This window comes from Pteronotus mesoamericanus, unplaced genomic scaffold, assembly GCF_021234165.1.
Source record: "Pteronotus mesoamericanus isolate MK-2021 breed Mesoamerican mustached bat unplaced genomic scaffold, CSHL_Meso_final scaffold_85, whole genome shotgun sequence".
Taxonomy (NCBI): Eukaryota; Metazoa; Chordata; class Mammalia; order Chiroptera; family Mormoopidae; genus Pteronotus; species Pteronotus mesoamericanus.
In genome coordinates, this window is record NW_026555329.1 from 19,260,670 (window position 1) to 19,283,881 (window position 23,212).

A 23,212-nucleotide genomic window follows, 5' to 3' on the forward strand; every position below is an offset into this window, starting at 1 on the left:
TGATGTCTCTGCCTACCTAAATTCAGTGATGACTTAAGGAGCATTTTGATACTTTACATGCTTCAGTGGCATTTAATCAAATAGTTCAGAACATTTTAACTTCAACTTGTATTTCGGACTTTTCAGAGAGGGAACAGCCTGTAGTTAAAAAATGAACCATAATAAATTTGTCTCCATTAATTGCCTTGAAAATGTGGGCATTTCCAGTGGAATCACAGCAAACTGCATGTCCCAGAGAATTTCTTTCAGCTTTGAACTGTGATAATGTAACTGTTCTTAAAAATTAAAGCACTGAAATTTTCCTAAATGATGGCAGGACACTATATATGCTGTACACATACATACGCATAGAGATGTGGCTCTACATATATAGCCAAAAGCAATCGATGTGTACGTGTATGTTTTATTACGTTATAAAAGTCAATTCTTTCCTGACTTTTAACCATATAGGCACATCTTTCATCGCACAGCGCTGTTCTACAGACACGCACTGCACTCCAGACCATCTGTTTCACAGTCATGCGACACCAGTCACACAAGAAACCAGGCAGTAGAGAGTGGATGGATCAAAACCCTATTACCCTTCTTGACAAGCAAAGCACAGACCCCAGGTAGATTGGAATTCCCATCTCCATCTTAGTAAATGACGAGAAGCATAAGAAATAAAAAGATGTATCCTAATTATTATCGGTAGAGTAGGTGGTTAATTTAATTCATGAGCTGTCACAATGAGTTCCACCATCCCCTTTTCCCTTCCTCTCAACACTCCTACCTAGAATTCCAAGGTCAAATGCTGTGAATACATATTCTCTCAATTTTAACATAGACTCAAATTTAACTTCCAGAATTAGCTCTCTGAAGCTTTGCTTCAGTTCTAATAAATTTACAAACACTAAATTCACACTTCAAAACGACATTCACAAAGGTAAGGCCTCTGATTATTCATGCAGTCAATTAAGAATTATGTAATATAGGCTCAAAATTTTGTGTCTACAAGAGACTTCTAGATATAAGGATCATCTAATCCAGCACCTTCATTCTAGAGAATTCAGGTAGGGAGTTGGTAACAATTCAACCTTTTACAAATTCAAAAAGCAAAATATAACCGCACAAAATGTAAAGCATCTTTCAGCTAGAAAAATACTGATTTGCTTAAAAAATAATAATCATAGTCCATTTTTCTGAAAGAGGGCCAGTACTAAGTAGATCTGTTTCTAGCCACCCTGAGATAGAAAGGCTCAAACATGGCATTGCCAGCTTGTGTTATAAACAGCAAATAAACTAATCTTGTCTTTAAAACTGGCTAATGCCCAGCCCAACATCTACCTCAAGTAAAGTAAATGCCAAAAGCCAGGTCAATGTAGATTCAGCAGCAAAAATTCACTGGAGAAGAAATAGCCATGGAAACAGCCACTCCCATCCAAATACTTTCAGAGGCACACATTCTTACTCATACAAGTGGTATTTGAAAAACCCACGGTCTAATTCATGCAGAAAAATCCCCTAAAAGGAACATTAACACTCTTGTTGTGTTGGTTAGTATACCTAATGTTTGTATAAACTTTCATTGTGTGTGTTCTTTATTCATTTTCATGACCAATTTTACTATTTTCATAAGGCAACATGTATTTCCAGGAATGAAATGTCACTGTGTGACATTAAGCCAATAGGACAAAGATTTTAATTTACAATGACCTATCAAAAGACTATTGCTTCGATTCAACTGAGTCATAAATTAGGAGTTGCCAAAATACAATCTGAAGCTTCTAGTGCCTTCAGAAAAGAAAACAAACACAACATTCTACTAATGAGTACTTATTTTTGCAACATAAATTAAGATCAAAAGGCACACTATTTCAATCTACTACTGATTTAGAATAATATTCGCATGTTACTCTGTAGCCTTTGTTTAGTATTATTGCAGATCCATCACATCAGAGGGCAAAATACAGCTGTAAAAAATCTTTAACAGAAAAAAAGAAAAACTAGTGACCATGCAAAGTAATTCTACAGAAGGCACCATCAATTTGCACAACTGACTACTGTGGATAGATAGATACATTAACCATCTAGGTTTAACCTGCAAGGCTCTGACAGCGAAGCTCAGCATTGGTTCTTTGAGGCCCTGAACTCAGATTCCAAATCTGCCGCCAACGTTGTACAAAGTCCTGAGTTACAATCAAATAACTTAAGTGTACTAACTTATCAGGAATAAGTACTGATCGGTGTCTTTAAGTCTCTGTACCTTTTTTACCCACCCTGGATGGAAGTGCTCTTCCCCCAGCCTCAATCCATAAATATCAGCAGCTTCCCTCAGAATTACTCAAGAGCCCTTTTCTTTTTCTACCAACCCACCAACAAGGGCATTTGTTAAACCTTTGTACTTCTTTAAATCTTTCTAATCTTCTCTTTCAAGCTTTCTCCAGAGCACTGTTTCTCAAGTTCCATTTCTCCAAAACACAGGCCTGCACCACCTGCTGTCTCCAAATACTTTCGGCAGGTCTTACTCCCTTAGTCCAGTCTTCTCCCTTCTCGCTGTACCCAAGGCATAGATCCCTGGATACAGCTCGCAGGTCCACAGCCTTCGCTCCAAGGGCCCCACTAGTTCACCCATCCTATTTGCAAATGGTGGATCAAAGACAACGAACTCCGTCTTCATGTCTGGCTAATTCCTTCACTTCTCACTGGCTGAGTTATATACCTGTTATAAATCAAGCACCAGGAAAGGTCCTTTGCGGGGAAGGAGAAATACACAGATGAGTAAGAAACAGTTGCATATGATTTTTGCACCGAAATGTTAACTTTATAAAAATCAGCACCTCCCATCAACTTCTGCCTAATCCAGCTTGCCCTTTGCCTGTCTTGACCCCCATTCTTATATTCATTAGTCTTATCCCAGTTCACTGGGACTCCTGCACCCCCCCGACTCCTGTCTCCACACCTGTCCCTTCGATCCATCTTCCACTCTCCATCAGAGTGCTCTTTCTCATACGCAAATCCAACCATGACCTTCACTGCTCAAAATCCCTTCCAATGACTGGTAAGTTTTCAGAAAAGCCTGCAAACTCCTATGTCTAGCACAAAGGAACCTTTCTGATCTGTCCGTGCCCAACTGTGTCCCCAACATCATTAAACTACTTTAAGATCTGCAAAAGACTGCGGGTTCTTCTCTCTCCTGTGCCTTCATGCTACCTTGCACACCTGCCCCTTTCTCTGTAAACACTTACTAAACCTTCAAAACTCAGCTAGAGCTTCATTTCCCCCCAGAAGCTTTCCCTAACTTGCCTCCAGAACCCATGGGCCCTTTCTCTGTAGTCACTGTGTCCTGTGCACACTTCTCTCACTACCTGATAAGCTGCCGGCTTATGTGTCCATCCTTCCCACTGAAATGCAGGCTCCTTGAGAGAGGTACATTCTACTATGTAATTTGGGTAATTAGCATAGATAGTGCCTAGCTTAGAGCAGACACTCTTTACAAGAAGAGGTGCTCTTAGCAAATGCAATTTACACTAAGCATCTGTCAGTTGAAAGAGGCAGTTGACGTGGAGATTCCTAAAACCTGAAATATATCCAACAAGGTGTATAATAATTAAGACTCTTGAAGGTGCATTCACTCACCAATCATCAGGCCAGGGCCTTTTGTTGGAGTTTAGGTCTGCAGATTAACAACAGGGATTATCTTTCTTGTAAAGGCTATGATTGCCAGTTCGGCCTTCTTAAAATGGAGCAAAATCTCCAAGACACTTGCAAATGATCTTCTTAGGTATTTGTTCAAATAGTATCACTCACCCATATCCCCCTCATTTAATTCAACAGCAAGATTTTTAAGTGACCTCTTTATCAGATCTTTACAAAAATTTAATTTACATATTTATAGGAAAATATCTTCTCATAATCGTATCTCACCAATTTACATAATATTCAATTAAATGCACACTTAAAAAGGTTAAGTAACATGAGCAAAAACAGGTTCAAAGACCCTGTTTAAACCCATAGTTGACCTACAGCTCAGCTTGGCAGGATCAGGAGCGAGGCCATAAGAAGAGCCTGCAAGCCTGAATCATTCAGACGGGCATCAGTCAATAAGCCTTATCCCACAAAAGGAAAGCACCAGTTAATCTGGCAATTTGGTTAAACAGAAGTTGGTTGAAAGTTTCTAAGATAAATGTTTACTGAAAAAATAGAGAAAATGAAAGAGAACAATGGATTTCCTCCCGCCTCCCATAACCACCAACATACAGGAGGGAGGCACTACAGCAAAATGAGGAGGCCATCTGGCCCTGAAAGCTCTTCAGTGACTTCCCGGAGTTTGCATTTAATTTCCAAACCCTTAATATACAGGTTCCTCCCTGAAAGACTACCTGCCTATCTTCTCTTACTACACACACACACCTCCTGTTCTTCCAGCTGTTCTGATTTATTTGTAGTTACCTCAAACATGCTATTCCTTCAGCTTAGCATGTCCCGCATCTCTGCCTAACAAATTCTTATTCATCTTTAAAGACTCAAGTATCGCTTCCCCTGAGAAAGCCCTCCCTGATGATCCCCCTCCTCCCACTGAAGGCAGACACCCCTGCTCAGGAGCACCTCTGTACCCTGTTATACGCTGGTGACCATGTGTACTGGTTGCCCTGGGCCAGTCCTAGGCTATGTCTATTGTCCCAACGTAAGTATTAATAGTACTTTTCTCACTATCGAAATGTGTCCCAGTTTGACAATAAACTGTATGGTCACCCTAGACATTGTGTGTTACAAAGACAACTAGGCAATGGTCTATGCTCTTATTAAAAAAAAAAAAAGTAAATAAAAAATTATACATGTACTCAGACGATCTAACTTCTCAAATATGCATAATTATTCACCCCTTTTTTTCTGAAAAGAGTCACAGTTTGGACAATAAATTATATATGGTCGCTTTCTGCATATACTTTTATCACAGCACTTATCACACTATCCTATAAGTGTTTTCTCTACCTCCCTCCCTCACAAGACTAAATATTTCTTGAGGAGCAAGGGACAGTCTTATTTATATTAATATCCACACAGAAGAGCCCAAAGCTCAACACATAATAAATATTTTCAATAATGTTTCTCTAATGACTGAAAAGAACAAACAAAAAAACACACCATATTTTAAAATAAACAGGTCAGGAAATAAAAGATGGACATAGACTAAATGCTAGGAAATAATTCAACTGCCTTGTTTAAATTTTCATGTAAAACTAGATAGACTCATATATTCATGTTACCCAAGTTGTAGCAAATTACTGCAATTTCTAAATAAGGAGCTTTACATCTTTCATATGAAGCCTCAATTTTTACATTCCCTTGCAACTAATTACAAGCTTGGGCAATCACTCACAGCAGAAATAAAGTTAAGGCAAAATGAATACTCTCCCCCTTCTATCCTCACAGCCGTATCTCATGCAACCATACTTTAATGACTGCTTCTGGTTACTTATAAGCTGTCATTATCAGGCAATAGATTGGGATTTCCCAAATGAAAGAGAGCGCAACAGCTTCCGCAAGCCAGAGGAAGGGCTGGAAAAGATGACAATCTGTAATGCAATCACTCATTTTCATTTATAACCGTGAACTTGAAGGATTTTACCTACCAATAAATTATACAGTCATTATACATGTACAAACATTATCACCATCATCCCACTCTGGACCTTCCTATGGGGGGTGGCGGGGAAGGTGAAGGAGCACGGGGGATAGACATCAAAGTTTACTAACCCAGACTCTATACCTACTGCGTGTCATAATGTGACAGGCCTAGAGACTTACCATCAAACAAAGTCCCCGCCTTTATAGTTTAAGCATTCTTTCTTCAGAAGATCATTTGTCAGCAGATCGGAATCTAGGACTGCTTCCAAACCTACTTCTACTACATACTGCCCCAAGAAGGAGAATCCCCTTAAGCAGGTTTTCTACCAACCCCTCCAGTGAAATATGTGGGGAAATTTTATTCTCTGACCCGGCTTCAGAGGGTACAAGCAAATAAGAATCCCAGACAGATGGTTAATTTTGTGTCAGCTTGACCAGGCCATGGGTCTCAGACACTAATAACGGCCGGCCAAACATTATTCTGGATGCCTCTATGAGATTTTTTTTAATAAGATTAACATTTAAATTGGTTAACTTTGAGTAGGGCAGATTGCCCTCTACCATGTGAGTGTGCCTCATCCAGCTGAAGGCCTAAAAAGCACGAAAGACTGACTTACCCTGAGCAGAAAGGAATTTTCCAGTAGATAACCTTCGAACTTGAACCCTGAGTCCCTAGCCTGGGTCCTCCCCTGGGTCTCCAGCTTGACACTTTTTGGACTTGAACTGTAACCTCAGGTCTTCACTGGGTCTTAGCCCGAGAGCACACCCTACAGATCCTGGAATTGCCAGACTCCATAATCATCTGAGCCAATTCCTTAAATCTCTGTCTCTTTCCACATACATATACATGCATGAGGTCTGTCCAAAGAAAGTCCAACCATTGTTAATAAAAAGAGAATGGTTTGCACAGTGTAACCTGACTGCCAAGGAAAGTGGACTGGAATGTGCGTGCATGAACAATGATGATTTTCATCCTACTAGTCAATGGAGGCGGTAGACGCCATTAAGTGAGCATGTGTACTGAGTGTCCCTCACGTTCAAAATGACTGAGCACGTAGAGCAACGAATCTGCATCAAATTTTGTGTGAAACTTGAACATTTCTCTGTGGAAACTATTGGGATGATTCAGAAGGCCGCAGCTATGGGCAGCTGGCGATGGGCAGCTTCATCACAACAAGATGCCCGCTCTGGCATCACGTCTCATGCACAGTTTTTTGGCAAAACATCCAATCACCCAGGTGACTCAGTCTCCCACCAGACCTGATTTGGTGCCCTGTGACTTCTGGCTTTTCCCAAAACTAAAATCACCTTTGAAAGGAAGAGATTTCAGACTATGATTGAGATTCAGGAAAATACGACAGGGCAACTGATGGTGACTGGGAGAACTGTGTGGGGTCCCAAGGTGCCTACTTTGAAGGGGACTGAGGTGTCATTGTCCTGTGTACAATGTTTTGTGTATCTTACATCTTCTTGAATCAATGTCTCTATTTTTCATATTACATGGCTGAATACTTTCTGGACAGAACGCGTGCATGTGTGTATGTGTGTGTGTATACACACACCTTCTATTGGCTCTGTCTCTTTGGAGAACTCTGACAACTGTAAGACATGGGGAAAAAGGTACCTTCAAAATTATTTCATATCAATATTTACAGTTTATTTCCACCATCCTCCAGTGAGACAGATCAACTCTACTTTGTCAATGGTTCCTTTCTAAATTAAGGGTAAGAGTTTCATTAAGAGTCTAAACCAAATAGCTTTAAACTAAAACTTCTGACTTCTACGTCCTCAAACAGGGCCATCTCCTGAGAGCTCTGTAGTTCCTTAAACATACAAATCACAGAACTCATTATTCAGGAAAGAAGCCAGCAATATAATTCCACAAGCATCATGGTCTCCAAAGGAAAAACAAGTGTCATCTCAAACTCGGTTGGATGCAGAATACTCTTGCCTTTTTCCTTTAAATTGTCCTTACCATTATATACCATCATCTGAGTGTTATTACTATAAACTCAGCATACAATAAAATATAAATAGAATGTATTAGCCATATTATAATACTTTTTAAGTATACCTAATAAAAAATGATAATGTAGCACCAGATTATATAGTAAGGCAATTTAATTAGGACTTCACCAGAGCTTGTAAAATACCAAACTGTTTAAAACTATTAAGATTGGAGTTATGACAGACTCATAGATAAAGAGCAGGCTGACAGCTCTAGGGGAGGGAGCTGGGGGTGCAGAGGGACTGAACAAAAAAGAAAAAGGACTCATGGACACAGGCAACACTGTTTTGATTGTGGGGGCTGGGGGAAGAGGGTGGGTAGAGGTGGATGAGGGTATAACAGGGGTAAATTGTAATAGAAAAAATACAATTAAAAAAATAAACTATTAAAAAAAAAGATTCATCAGTTGATCTAATTAGGCCAGAAGCAATACTTCAAATTTCTAATTTCAGAAAACTCTGCCACCCAACAAAAATACTTTCCTACTTTATAAACTCCAATATTATCTACAAAAGATTTTCAAAGGTAGAACACTACCCAGTGCACGAGAGGAACTGACCCTTTGACTCTAACTAACAATATTATATACTACCATATAATATCATCATACATCAAATGATTCTCTTTTCAGCTAAAAGTTTTGTTAAGAAGAACAACAGGAAGCTACATACCAGCTGGTGTTTAGGAACAGGAAACACATTCAAAAGGACAGCCTGGAGGTCTAGCACTCAAAATCCTGTTTTCAGCCGAGTGCATGCACGGGCTTTCAAGGGATTACATATAGGCAAGGTACTCAGCTTGGCTTCGCTACTGTCTCCGCGTCTGAGAAAGAGAGCCTGTTGAGGCTCAATACATTAACAGATCAAAAAGAAGGACATAACCTCACCTGGGATAACTGTTGGGATTTCTTTAAACAAAAATGTATTATTTTTAGTAAGACTTCTCATTAAAATGTTTTTCACTTCAAATCCAGAATCCATGCCCAGGTTTTAAAAGCACATTTTAAGTAACACAACAGCAACTCAAGGGAAGTATCAAAAAGATATTCAAATGTTATCATAATTTGAAAATCCAGTGGAAGATCTTCCCCTCATAATACTTACATGCTTAGCCACAAATGTGGGATCAATTTTACCAAGGATTAAAAAGTAGGCCCTTAATGAATTCAACTGTCAAAAGTTCACCCAACCCTTCTTCAGTATTCCATAAACGGATACTCCTCAACCAAAATGTTTATTCTATGACACGCGGACCCCCAAAGAAAGTTACATTAAAAATTATTAGAATCTTGGAAAGTATTAAAAATTTGTTTCTGTCAACTTCCTAAGTTGTTATTGCTGATTATTCCAATTGTGACCTCACCACCTTTTTCATATATGTAATTAAAGCAGTAATATGCTCATTGTAGAAAATTTAGTAAATCTAGAAATATAAAAATAATTTTTTTAAACATCACCTTTATTTGCTCCATCCAGAAATAACCAGAGTTAACATTTTGATATATGTGCTTTCAATCTTTGCCTTAGATGCAAGTATGTATACTTTAAAATAAGATCATGATAAAAATGAAATTAAGTATTAACCAGTCTTTTTATCTTACACAATATTGTAAAGTATTTCTCATTTTTAAAAATTCTAGACGACATGATTTAAAACAGCTTTATCCTATTGTGTATGTATACACTATATGTATATATCACAATGAATTTAACTACTTCCCTATTATTGGATTCATGAATTCTTTTAATTTCCTACCAAGACAACATTTTGATAAATTCCTTACTAATAGTCATTGACCAAAAAAAAAGCAATAAGCATTCAGCATTCATATCAAAAAAGGCCTGTCAGCACATGAAAACATTCAAACTCACCATAAATCAACATAATACACAGAAATTATGAAAGACATTTTTCACTACCAAACTGAAAACTACAAAACATATAAATAATACCAAGTACTCGTTCAGGAACTGTGAGAAAACCATTCCAATGGAGTGCCAGTTATAAACCAAAATGGCCTTTCTGAATAATAATTCAGGTAGTATGTATCAAGGGCTTTCAAATATTTTAGCCAATAATTTTACTTTTAGAAATCTAAGTAATCTAAATAATTGTAGATGCTCAAAAACAGAAAATTGTATATAGGGTTAATTGCCTGTTAATTTAGCATGATACACAGATACCAAAAGTCAATGAAGAACTGATCTTACATTATTATCATTCCTGTATTCTGCTTTTCCTATTTTATCATGGATTTTCATTTCTGGATCAGCTTTTATTTTTCATAAGACTTGTTTTCACATTTGTTCTAATATTCAGTGCTCAACCTCAAAATTTCTAAGAGGAAATTACTGTCCTTTATTTTTCTACCTACAGAATAAACTTCTAAAAATAAATATATTTCACATATTGGTGCACAAGATGATATTCAAACACCCTCCAATAAAGTTTTACCTTTCCCCCTGAGGAATGGTTTCTTAAAAGAAAATACTTACATAAGTTGATTCATAACTTAAAAAATGTGAATCTGCCTTTTTCTTCCTTTATGTAACAACTTTGAAAGAAGTTGTCTATTTTGTCTGAAAGAAACGCTTAGTGAAAGAATCCATCAATACAGCACTGACTCATAAGTGGGTCTTAAACACCAATAAAGCTGTTGGGCTCTCTCGTCTACCGAGGTCTCTTACAGTGGAAGAAAAACCTTTCAATAGCCTGAAGAGACACCTCTGACTCTGAGGACTATTTAAAATCCCTGTATTCGAGATTAGACAGATTTTCCAGTATTAGTGTACCCTCCATGAAGCTTTGTCTTGACAAATTTTTGAAAGAAAATTAGAAGTAATTTTTAAAGGAGAGATCCAAAGTGCAGAAAAGAGAGAGGTCCACCTCACTATAAGGTGACAGACAGACTCAAGGCACAGTGTCACTCAGTTTGTCAAGGCCATGCCAGTGCCAAGGCATCAAGGGAAAACCAGCGAGTACCTACTCATCTGGCTGCTCCGGGAAAGAAGCCTCCAAAGATAGTCCTGACTATCTTCTTGACTCTTGCCAACTGCTGTGTGTCCCAGTCTAGCCCACTGTAAATAGCAAATAATTTGGAAGATGAGCATTCCCCAGAATAAAACTCATTATCTGATTTTAAAAAGAGAGAAGTAAACTAACATGTCTATGAGCTGTTTCATTTAAAACCAGTTTTCTTTCTATATGTAAATATATAAGGAACAGATTTAACTCTACAAATCGCTTTTTAAAATCCCTCTGAAATACATTAAATAAGCAAAGAACAAGACTTTGCTCCTAAAATATTACATTTCCAGATATCTTTATATTCTGCCTATTTCATCGTCCTTTTTGTCAGGATAGGTATATGAGAAAAGGAAAGCAAGTTAGGCTGAAAACTTAGGAATTGTGAAAAGACATTATCAATATCTCAATCATGTTGAACTATGCTGTGGAGCTATTTCCAGAACAAAAGTGAGTGAAGCAATTAATATGTCAGCAACTGTATTACAAAACATTTTTCTTTATTCTTAGGTTCCTCAGCAGGGTGTTTTAAATATATAGTTCAACTACTAATTTCAATAATTGAGCTTCTCTGAAGAGCCACTCTATAAAAATGTACTCCCTTGGATTGAATATTTTAATCATTTAAAAATTCTTACTATAATGTATAGCATAAATAACATTCTCAAGAGCAATTTAATATTAATTCTTCAACAAAAGATGTCCCAAATTTTTCCTTTGAAATGACAGCACATTTATAATAGTGATATTATACAAATATGTTTAAAAGATAATCAGAGAATCACAAGATATTAAAGCTGATAAAGGGGTTTTAATGATAAATTACGAGAAAGACAACCTCAGTTACAAATAAGAAAAATGAAAGTCTTAAGAGGCAAATTTTCCCAAGTTTACAGACTATCAAGTAACTCTTGGTTACTTTCATTACATTAATAATACTTAATAGTGTCTGTATGTGTGTATATATGTATATATACATATATATATTTCAGTAGACGATGTGCAATAAACTAAACACCCACCCAAAATTACACACCTCACAGATGGTTATATTACAGATAATAGCAAGTACGGAATATGAAATCTATATGGAAGTAATAAAGGATGAAGAGAATTTTAAAAATAAAGTGTTGACGTTAGTCCATGAACAACTCCTATCAACATAAAAGAATCATGAAAGCAACAACATAAGAGGAGAAGGATGGAAACAAGCATCAGATAGAAAAGGATAAGGGTCCCTTCATGCTAGAAAAGACCAATGTAAAGATGAAAATCAGGATTAGCACTATTTATGCCTTTAAAGACAGGCTCTACTGAAGCAAAGGCTTAGGCTTCATCAACAGCAATTTCAGATCACATGAATAGAAGTACAGTGTCCCAAAAAAGGGAGTTTCTTTGCCATCCTCTTTGCTACATACACTATTCCCCCTCAGTTGGCAAATACGTACCCTCATTCCTTCCTGGATCCTGCTGTCTCCTCAGCTTCTTGTCTTCTTTCTCTCCATACCATTGCATGAAAGGGCAGACAGAATCTGTTGCTTGCACATCTTGCGACTTAATCTTCAAACCACCTCACTATCCAGAAAATTCTTTTGCCTTTGCTCTCTACACTTTCTTATAGTCTGCTGTCCTCATGCCATCTCAAATTTTAACCTATCCCAAGTCATACTCATTGTGTCTCCTACAATCCGTTTAAAAAGCCTGCCCCTGATTCCATTTATATGAAATGTCCAGAAAAGGCTAATCCATAGAGACAGAAAATAGATTAGTGGTTGCCAGTGGATGCGGGAAGAAGAAAAATTGGGAGTGACTGCTAACAGAAACAGGGTTTCTTTCTAGGGTGATGGAAATTTTCTAGAATTAGAAAGTAGTGGCGGTTGCCCAACACTGTAAACATACTGAGAACCACTAAATTCTACACTTTAAAATGGTGAATTTTATGTTATTTGAATTTTATCTCAATAAAAAATTGCAAATAAAAAAATAAATAAAAATAAGCACATGCCTGTGCATGCATGTGTGCACTCACGCACGCACAGCATGTCCCTTCTTCTAACTTTCCTTTGACCCTGCAAAATAATAAACTCCCCATAGTGGAGCTGTTCAAGCAGGAGCCGAACGATCATCTGTCAGCAATATGCTGTTGAAGGGCTAACTGAAGTGAGGGGGAAATTACACTAGATTGCGTTTAAGTACTTTTCATCTTTAAGTTGCTCTGTCACAAACCAAAATAAAGAGATTAGAACCAGGGGAAAAATTTTAAAGTGACCAAGAATAAGAAGTAGAAAGCATTACTTGAAAAGTTTTCTTCCTATTCAAAATGAGAGACTGTATAGGAAGCAAAAGAATAAAAATGAAATAGATCCAAAAAGGAAGAGCACAGAAAATTATGAAAAAATGTTAAATAAGTTAGATAACAGCACAAAACCAGTAATATTCAGCATAAAATATTAAATAAGTTAGATAACAGCACAAAACCAGTAATATTCAGCTGTCAAAGCGAACATCCAAGAAGTAATATTCAGAGCTTAACATAGCAATATTTGTTCTGTGTATAATTTATCCTATATCTAATTGTATATTTCTACAGAAATTCTGAACACTTTTTCTTTTTGAGTGGTGAAGCTACTATTAGAGAAAAGCTAATGCAAATGAGGTTTTAATCAGATTACTGTGGAGGGACATGTAACTGGGTTAATAAGGTAAATAATGTGTGAATAACATAATAAAGTTATTTCCCCCAAAATTCAGCCTCTTACCTTTAACCCAACAACTAGTCCTCTGTGAGGATTTTTAGAGGGGAAGATAACATGGATGATACAAAAAGCAAGAAACTTCAAATCTTTCTTCTACGAATAAATGACAGCAAATGTCTGTAATGTTTTGCTATACTGAAGAATTCTTTTTTACATACCAAATGACCAACATTCAGTGAAAAAAAGAGGTAGTAGTATATATCCTCGATATTAGAAAAGATGTTATTCAATAAATATTCATTATTTAATTTTACAGAGTACTTTAAAATATTTGACGTGTATACCTGGCTATGAACTATAGATTACAAATCATCAAAACTTAAAAGGAAGTCCAATTTAAATATTATGACATAAAAGTTATCCAAATAAAAGCAAGCTAAGTAAGATGACAATTCTTACACTCTCTCTAGAAATTTATTCATTTAGACTTCCAAAAGAATGAAAGAAATGGAATTTCTCCCTCTATAAAAAACTTTCTCTTCCTGCCTTTTTATGCTTGAAAACTTAGGCCACACAAAGAGTTTAGAATTGTTGATGACCCAAACTCCTTTGGAATTTAGGGATCATCATCTACTTGGATATCCAGAAACAGAGTGCTTCATGCACTTGACAAGTTTACACCGGTTTCATCTTCAAAGAATATTATTGCACACAACCAGCCACATACAGCACACCCACCTGGAAAGCAGATTTGTTAGATGCGCTGCCCCGGCACTTGAGGACAAGCCCCTTCCACAAGCCAGGAGACTCAAATTCAAAATCATACTCCAAAGAGTAGTCTGTTGACCAGAACCATCAGCACCAGCTGCAGAGCTTGTTAGAAATACACAATCTCATCCCAGACCTACTGTCCTGTGTGCCTGCTGTATTATTTGAGAAGTACTGGGAATATTAAATTCTGTTATGAAGATTGAGAGACTCATAAGAAGTGATAATATCTGACAGCCTCATAATCTAGTAGTTTATAAGAAAGGCAACACTCAGAGGCTTAAGTTTAGATAAGGAAAGCTTATAAGAGGAAGGCAAAATTCATGTGTTAAAAAATAAGTAAGTTAGTAACCTGTAAGACACGCCAAAATAGAAGATAGCAATGGAACGAACAAGAGGTACACTTGCCAGTAGAAAGGGGTGGAAAGATCAAGTGAGAATCACGTCATCTCCTGACAGCTACGTCTTCTCCAGGCCAGCCACCAACCGAGCATAGTCAGTGTGGTCCTACTCTGGACTCAAAGATGCTCCACCCAAGAAATGCAAACAAAACCCCTGGCTCATCAGCAGGCACACTGGCAAAGCTACAGCTGTAGCTAAGCGTACTTGTCCCCCACTCTCCTGGATAAAGCAAGTATGTATCATTAGCCCAGGGCTCCATTAGTCTGGAGAGTCCTGGCTCACATATCAACCTTAGACCTCATAACCGCACGACCGATGGGGAAGGCTGATGTGGAAGAGGAAGAGGACATATGAATGTGCGCCAGGACTCAGGTAGCACGGTCCTTCCAAACTTGTTAGCCCTGTAAGTACATGAACTTCCTCCATGGCTTTCCTCCGGTTTCCAGCTGTGGGTTTTAAACTGAGTTTATAAATTGTGTGATTCAACCACTCTAATTTGGTTGCTGAGCCTGTCTCTGCAGTAACCTCTGAAATTGCTGGTAGTATACTTGGAGGCTAACCACTGCATCAAGGTAATTGCCCACAAAACACCTACTGAATCACAAATTCACATTTTCAAAGATCCCCAGGTGATTCATATGCATATTAAGTTTAAGAAGCACTGAGCAAGACTGTTAGAAAAAGCTCCACAAAGACAGAAGTTGGGATCTTAGAACCATGCTCCGAACACCACCCTGCATAAAAAGCCTTGTGTGCCCCTGACAACTCAGAGTCCCAAATGAGGGAGAAAAGGCTAAGGGAACCGTTTTCAACAACTTATAACGTAAGGTTTAGAGCAACACTGCTGCCCGTGGGGAGTCTCCTTTGCACCCTGCTCTGTACAGCTCTATAGAGTTTGAGGAAACACGCGGAAAAGTATAGCACGATGCACCTCAACATTAACCCTGCAATCCCCTTCTTGCTGGGAATTAGGAAAATACCCTTTTTCAGAGACACTGTATTTGGAGAACATCAATTCAAAGGACATAAGGTTACCAGAAACAGAGAAAGGAGTGTGACTTCCTTTATAAAGTTTCAGGGACCTTAGAAATACCATCCAAAAAGAGAATTGAGCAGAATAGCCTTAAAAGCATCCCTAGAGGGTAGTACACTTCCCACCTACCAGCCGTTTCTGATTTGACTGGCTCTAGTCATTTTGTGTATTTATTGCATTTGCATTGTTCTTGACATATAGTAAGAGCTCTGTAAACATTCTTCTGAATTAACAGGAAAAAGAATGAAAAATGTCAGCTTTTCTTTCCTTGATTTATCTAAGACAAATTTAATCAATTCAATCCCTTGGTTTTGAGAGATTCCTAAGAATGAAGGTGTAATTCCACATCTCAAATTAGCACAGTTCATAACACTCCTTCACTCTGTATCTCAAAGTTGGATTTTACATTTTCTATTATTATCCCATTATAGTTTTCCAGGACACTAGGAAACACATTAAAAAACAATCTGACCATTTCTAAAAGTCACCAATAGTTATGTACAAGGAATATGCTACACAGGAAAGATCAGCTATGATTTGTATTATTGTCTAAGTCCAGACTGAAGATCAGATGTAAGATCAAGAGAAATATCTATTTAAAACATCTATAGAAGAATTGAATTAGAAACTGAGGACATCATCACATACACAGAGATCATAAACGAGATCTAAAACAGCATGCTAAAGTTGCTGAGAATTTTTACCCTAGTGAAGAATAAGATGAGGGTATCAGGAAAAGTATGTGAAAGTTCTGAAGATCACTTCTATAAGGAATATACTTCCTATTGCTTTGGAAAAAGTGTGTTGAAATTTCAAAGGAAAAGATTGTGGTTCGAAATCCTAACTTCCCATTCTATAAATAATGCTTTATAAAAAGAATTTTAAAGCACACATGAGGAATAGCTGAGTGTCTTCCCTTCCAAGTGATCAATCAGATTCCGTTCACTCCACTTACCTAGCACAGCCAGACAGTTCAAGTATTCATTAGCCACTGTGGCCCAAGTTTTTACACAGTTACAGGGGTTTTAAATATGTGTTTAAGAATAGACTCTACAAGCTCACAGAGGAAAAGGTAACCTTGTAAGTTTTTGTTCTCCTGCAGCTAACAGCATGAGAATAGACACATGATAAGCCTTCAATAAACACTTTCTGAACTGAATCAAGTATGACCACTCTCTAAGGCAAAAATCTTCACTGGAGATCAATCTAAACACTACCATAATCACCACCGCCCAGCAGAAAAGTAGTTCTCAAAATTTCCAAGTGAATTCACTTACATGTTAAACAATGGGAACAACAAGAGTCTTATTCATTACAAAGGGCAAAGAATGAATCTTCTGTTTGCAAAATTAATCCACTCCAACTAGTACTGTTAACTGCCCACTAAAACACAGGGCATTATCTCTGTTTCACAGATCTTTTGCTTGAACTATGTTCTTGATGAAATGTGTTAAACTTAAATACATGTAATTTATTTCATCCTTTGTTATATGAAATACACAGTATCTTTGTTGTATGAAAATTAAAAGGTAAAATGCTTGCTGGTATAAGCAATAGGAAAAAAAAAACACTTCTATTTCAAAATATCATAACCAAAACCTGGTTTTATCACATATGTACAGCCATTATTTCAATGATAAATCCTTCAAAATTGGCTAAACCTATTATTGTGCAGTTATATTTTGGCCAGCACAGGACCTAGATACAAAGCTGGTGTCCAAATGGGCTGAGTGGGTAGCGTTCTACTTGATAAATTTTCATAAGCTGCTAATTCCCATTAGGGAGTCAGTGACTGGTTTTAACGAACTCCTTAAAGAGTTCATTTCAGTTATTCTTGCCTTGCTTGACGTGAAACAATTTGATCTTACTGCTTTCTTCCTAAGGGGTAGAAAGATGATGTTCAACGGGAAATACTTGCAAAGGGGACAGAACTGTCAAACTCAGGAGCCCACAGAACAGGCCTGGAGCAGGCTCACTAAAGAGAGTGCCTGGAATTGGGGGACAGGAGAGAGAGAGAGAGCAAAGGCAAGGGGCCAAGCGCTGCAAAGAAACTTAGCTTCCTCAGAAACTAGACTCACCTCTCTAGTTACTTTAAACACAGTTGAACTTGACATGGCCCCTCCTGATCCAGAACTTTTGCCTTACACTGGTGAAATGTTTCCCAGCTAACACCTGTAGACAATCTCATAGATTATTACTTTATTTCAAAAGAGTATTGCATCATTAAAGCAAGGTCAGATTTCTCTTTGCTACGCAAACTACACTACAACCTTATATGGGAGTTTCATCAGGTAGAAATGATAATAGAACAGTGATTAGAGATTGTGAGGAGAAAAGTTTTAAAAGGTACCATACCAAATTCCAGATCTATCATAAATACACTGTGTAAGCTAGAAGCCCCTTACAAAGTGGTTTCAAACCACACATCCTGCCACCGCAACCCTCCAGGTCCCCTAAGGAGACATGCCAGAATCTCAGGAAGGGGCCGGCAGGCAGGCACACTTTGAAATAGCCAGGAGGCCCTGACACTCCCCTCCCGCCCTGCTGCCACTACCGGCTAATAACGCTTCGCCACCCGCTGCTCATGTACATTGTGCTGTTCTTCTCTATCAATTGTGAACTCAGTGAAGTCGTTAATGGAGCATCTGAATTCAGCTGGCATTCATCCAGTGTTTAAGAGGTAAAAATAAATCCATGAATGGCAAATCAATTTAACTTTCACAAAATTTCATTTTAAAATTCCCTATCAAATTCTGAATGCAAAGCTATTTACAGTCATAGCTTTCCCATTAAAGTCCACTAATATATTTCCATGAATCAAACTTTCACTACCAAGCAGCAGTACCAAAAAAAAAAAAAAAAAAAAAAAAAAAAGCTCCAACATTCCTCACAATCCACTTACACTTCAGTTAAGTGATAATTCAGATGTTTTTAAGCAAGGAAATAAAGAGTATTAGTTCAAGGTTACCATAACTCTCCCACTGTGCATTATACATGATATCTTGGTGTTTAGCTTCAGAAAATATTATTTTTGGGTAATCTTAGGTAATACTAATTACAGAAGTAATTCTATTTCACACTAGCACTCCTGATTTTCAGTGTTCCTGTTATTCACACTCCAGTCCATTGGAAAGCATCTCACAATCCCCAAACTTCTTCAACTTTAATATTATTCAACACTGGCTTATTCAACTGTAAAACACATTCGGAAATATGATGGATATCTCTCAAACTCCAAATTTTTTAAATCACCTGACAACATTCTATGTATCAACAACCTTGAGTTCCTCATAGTTGTCAAAATTTGGTCTGCACACAGTTAGGCCCAAATACTAAGAAAACTTAGAGAAAACTTGGAAAACAAACTGAGAAAACATACTTACCTTAATTGGAGCACTACTAAACTTAATTTTCCTATTTGCCGGGATATCGTCTTCTTCTGGCAATCCAACAATTTCCGAGTATTCCATGTCAGGTTGGTAGTAACTGTTCTCATCACTATCTTCCTGCTCATCCTGTTCGGTGCCTGTCTCTCCCCAGTCTGAATTACACCTGGATCTTACCCTATATACATTATAGTCACTGTGCATGTAAACATGGGAACTCTCAACATTATTTGAATCTTCGGGTACTTCCTTCCCACAACTGGACCCAGAAGCATCAGCAGAGATAAAATCACCACCTGCAAGTTCCTTCTTCTGTGGCATTGCTGCCTCTTTCCCAACCAAATTCACTTTGGCATCTTCTAAAGGTTCATTTTGTGGTGAAAGGATGTCAGACTTTGGCATTGCCCTATTCTCAGCACAAGGTTCTTCACGAATGTCTTTGTCAACTCTGTCAGGAGTCTCTTGGTTAGATGTGGAGTCCTCAGCTTCCCTGCTCTGCTGTGTCTCTTCACTAGGCATCAAAGCTAGAGAGGTACTTTTCAAAGCCACTTCTGTTACCAAGGATGTGTTACACTTCTGAGCATCCTCTGAATCATCACCGTGTTTGCTTGAAGGAGACCAAGAATTAGAATCCTTAAGGTGACCAAAGGTGTCAAGATTTGTAACAGTCACAGCTGGTAAATTTAGGGGATAATGTCCGGTCACTGAGTATTCATTGTTTTCAGCCTTCTCAGAAATGATGGAACTGGGGGAATCGGTGTTCTCAAATACAGCACTCAGTTGACTCACAGTTGGGGAGACAGCCTCGGTCCGGGAGCTAAGGCTGTCCAAGGAATCAGTACTGCCTCTGTTGGACTTCGAACCACCCCATTCATCCTGAGGTTCATTCCCTCCAGCTTTCTCTTTCTTTGGGGAATAACGGTTATTTTGTCCTGATTCGTGCACACTTCTCTCAAACAACTTCCGAGTTTCTGTGAACTTAGAATATGAAGGGCCATCGTGCATTGTGTCAAATCTACTAATTCGTTCTGAAACAGAGGACTCCAACTTAACAACTGAGCCATCTGTTTTCTCTAGAAATTCTTTGGGCTTCATTCTTCTCTGAGGAGATGAAGGTCCACCTTTTCCCCTTGTTTTGGCAATGACTGCAGCATTCTCACTGGGTTCCATACCCATCTGCATAAATAGATTTTTAATTCTGTTGACATTGGAGCCATATTTCCTCCCCCTGCTCTGCTGGGAGCCCTCACCTTCTTTTGTTTTTTGTTCCCCATCTGACTTGGGTTTGTCAAAGGTGCTTTTCAGTGCCTGGAACTCAGTTCTATAAGCATTCCTGTGAGGAGAGGCACTTCGGAGAGTGCTTCGTTCGCCTGAAGACTCGGTTTTCAACATTTTTACTTCAGGGTGAAAAGCCAATGTTCATAATGATCAAGGGAAAAAAAAAACAAGAAACAAAACACCTCTCTTCTCTAATCACCAGTATTTGATCAAGAAAAAGTACCTCTCAAATGGCATACTGTGTCAGTGATCCTCGCAACAGGTGTATTAGGAAATTATTCAGTCAAGAGTTACACAAAATGGCTTTTTTTCAAAGCAAGACTAGAGGTTCATCTGTAATAGAAAAGAATGAGTTTCTGAATTCATTTACTTATTGGAATTTATGTTTACTCAACTAACATACACTTTTCCTTTCAAAGTGGCTTCAAACAGAGGTTATTACTAATTGAAACTGGAATTTAAAAGCCAAGACTTTAAAAGTTATAACTCTGATTGGTCTTTGGTAACAAAACATTTCAAATACAATTTGGAGACCTCTACCAAAATCACACACATATACACATACAAGTTACATACATGTACACTTAAAAGCAATACTTCAGCCCAAGTTTTGGTCACTTTTGTGAATCACCATAAAAGAAATCAGCAGTTCATGCATCTTTAAGAAATCATTAAACTGTCCAGAAAAATGAACTTCATTCAGACTGTCCACATCAGATGGAACTTATTCTTTCTGTATGAGTACAATTAAAAGTTTGGAATCTATGTTTACAAACTTCAAAACATGTCTATAGAGGCTCATTTCCCTCTTTGTGGTCCAATGTTCTCACCTGCAGCATCCCCAAAGCAGCACTAGTGCAATTTCAAACCAAAACAAGCAGAACAAAGTTCTTAAATGGCAATAAGTTTCACTCTAAGTGCAGTTATAGCAAATATTTGGAAGTTTTCTAAGAGTAGAAATTATTAATTACAGAGAGGGATGTAGAATGTCATGGGAATAAAAGCATGAGAATGTGACGGTCAGAAAGCAAATGTACCATGAAACCTCTTTTCATAGCCCTGATTTGTTTATTCCTACTTGCCTCCAACTTACTACAAGCTCAAAATGCAACGCAATGCAGGCTTGCAGGTCTCCTGGAGCCCACAGCTGGATTTTATATCAATAGGCCAGCAATAAATACTTCAAGATCTTCTGAGGAGCAGACTATGTAGTTCTAAAGATTTTTCATTTTGTTTTGGTTTTGGTTTTTAATATTAGGCCGAGCCACATCAGCCCCATGCCATGCACCATCGGCTGAGGAAGCACACACTTTCACTTAAATCGTCTCGAAACTCGGCTCCTGGCCCAGCACGCATGCATGGCCCATGCAGACAAATAAGAAAGGCTTTAGAGTGTGGTGCCTGGTTTTTGGCAAGGCATCGATGATCTCCTTCTACCTGCCCTGACATTTGCTTCAGCCTCACACATCCGCCCCTCCCCCTCCCCCTTCCCACTCCCTCCCCCGCCTATTCGAGCCCAAGGGGGCGGGTGCGGGGGAGACCGGGCCGCCGGGGGATTCAAAACCTGCCCTCACAAAAGACAAACATAAATAACACCAACTTGAGAGGCGGCCGATTCCCAAGCCAGATCCTCGGCCCCGGGGCAGGGCCGGGAGAGCAGGTGACGCCAAGCGCTATGGTAGGAGGTCGCAGTCTAGCTTTGTGCCAAGAAGCACCTGAAGTCCCCTAACACATTGGCTGCGGCTCCCGGCGGCTGCCAGGCGGATCCCAGTGTGGCACGGGGAGAGCCGAGCTCCCTGCCACATTAAAAAAAGAAAAATAAAAAAAAAATTACAGGGTAATGATCATAAATCCCTTTGTTTTTCCTCCCAATGTGCCAGGAAACAATAGATCCCACTGATATGCCTCCGATCTTCAACCTATCGCTCCCAACCACAGCCCACCCCCACCCCCAGCCTGCAACTCAGCCTTTGTACCAGCCGAGGTTTTCCCTCTACGTCTCCACCCTCCCCAACTCCTCGCCCCGCGAGCAGCCTCCCCCTTACCCGAGCGGGAGCCGCCGCCGGCGGGAGGGTCGGGCGGCCGCGCTCCCACCCCTCCTCCGCGGCGCCCCCGCCCCCCGGTGGCCGCTGCTCGGCTCCGCACCGCCCGCTCGGTGCCCTCCACCCACTCCTCACGGCGCAGCGCCGAGGGAGGCTGCGGCGGCCGCTTCCACTCGCGCCGGGGCCCCCACGCGCGCCCTGCCCGCGGCGGGCGACCCCAGGAGGCGCGCGGCGTTCCCCAACGCCATGGCGGGCGGCGGCCGGCCCCGGCGCGCTCGCACACTCGGGCCGGCCTGGGGCCGGGACGTCCCGGCCCAGGAAGGGGCTTCGCCCACGTGCGGTCACCCGCGCTGGCCGTTTGGCCGGCCAGGGTGTCGGGATGTAATGGGGGCGAGGCCGCGGGGGTGAGGAAGGCCTGGGGTAACAGGTGCCTCACCTCGGCTGATGGGATTAACTCTAGGGCCGCAGAGAGAGAGAGAGCCCAGCAGCAAAATCCCAGGAGAGGGAGAGAGAGAGAGAGGGAGCCTCTGGCGGCCAACCGAGGGCGAAAAGCACCGGCCCGGGGCGAGGCCGCCCCACCCCCTCGGTGGTGGGCGAGGGGCGTCGCGGGCCTGGGGTACGGCCTGCGCTTGCGGGCCTGTCCGCCTTTCTGCTGGTGTGTTGATTCCGCGGGAACTGGGATCTTGCGCTGCCCGCTGCTGGAGCCCCACAAAGTCTGCAGTTAACTCTCTGACCCCAGGGCATCTAACCCCCCTAGGCCTTTCTGCTGGCCTGGAAGGCCTACACCTGGCCAGGCCCAGGGCCCAGTCGTCTGTGGCCTCCACCTAAGCCACTGCACTCCACCCACCTTGACCTTCAGCCTCAGCTGCTACAAGGAAAGGGATGACGAGGTCTTTTGACATTCTTGGCAGGACATAGTTTTTCAGATCCTTGCCCTTCCACAAATAAAGGCTCAGTATCCCCTC

General features: G+C 39.8%; 1 protein-coding gene across 1 annotated transcript in view; it reads right to left on the reverse strand.

The window, feature by feature from the left end:
* Positions 1-21,871, reverse strand: part of PPP1R9A (protein phosphatase 1 regulatory subunit 9A) — a 269,005-nt gene extending 247,134 nt beyond the window's left edge. Inside the window, exons 1-2 of the mRNA XM_054564340.1 lie at positions 21,806-21,871; positions 18,925-20,538 (exon numbers count right to left, since the gene is read on the reverse strand). Coding sequence (XP_054420315.1) covers positions 18,925-20,319 — 1,395 coding nt within the window. The 5' untranslated portion in view covers positions 20,320-20,538; positions 21,806-21,871. The remainder of the gene's footprint in view (positions 1-18,924; positions 20,539-21,805) is intronic.
* Between the last annotated feature and the right edge of the window lie 1,341 nt (positions 21,872-23,212).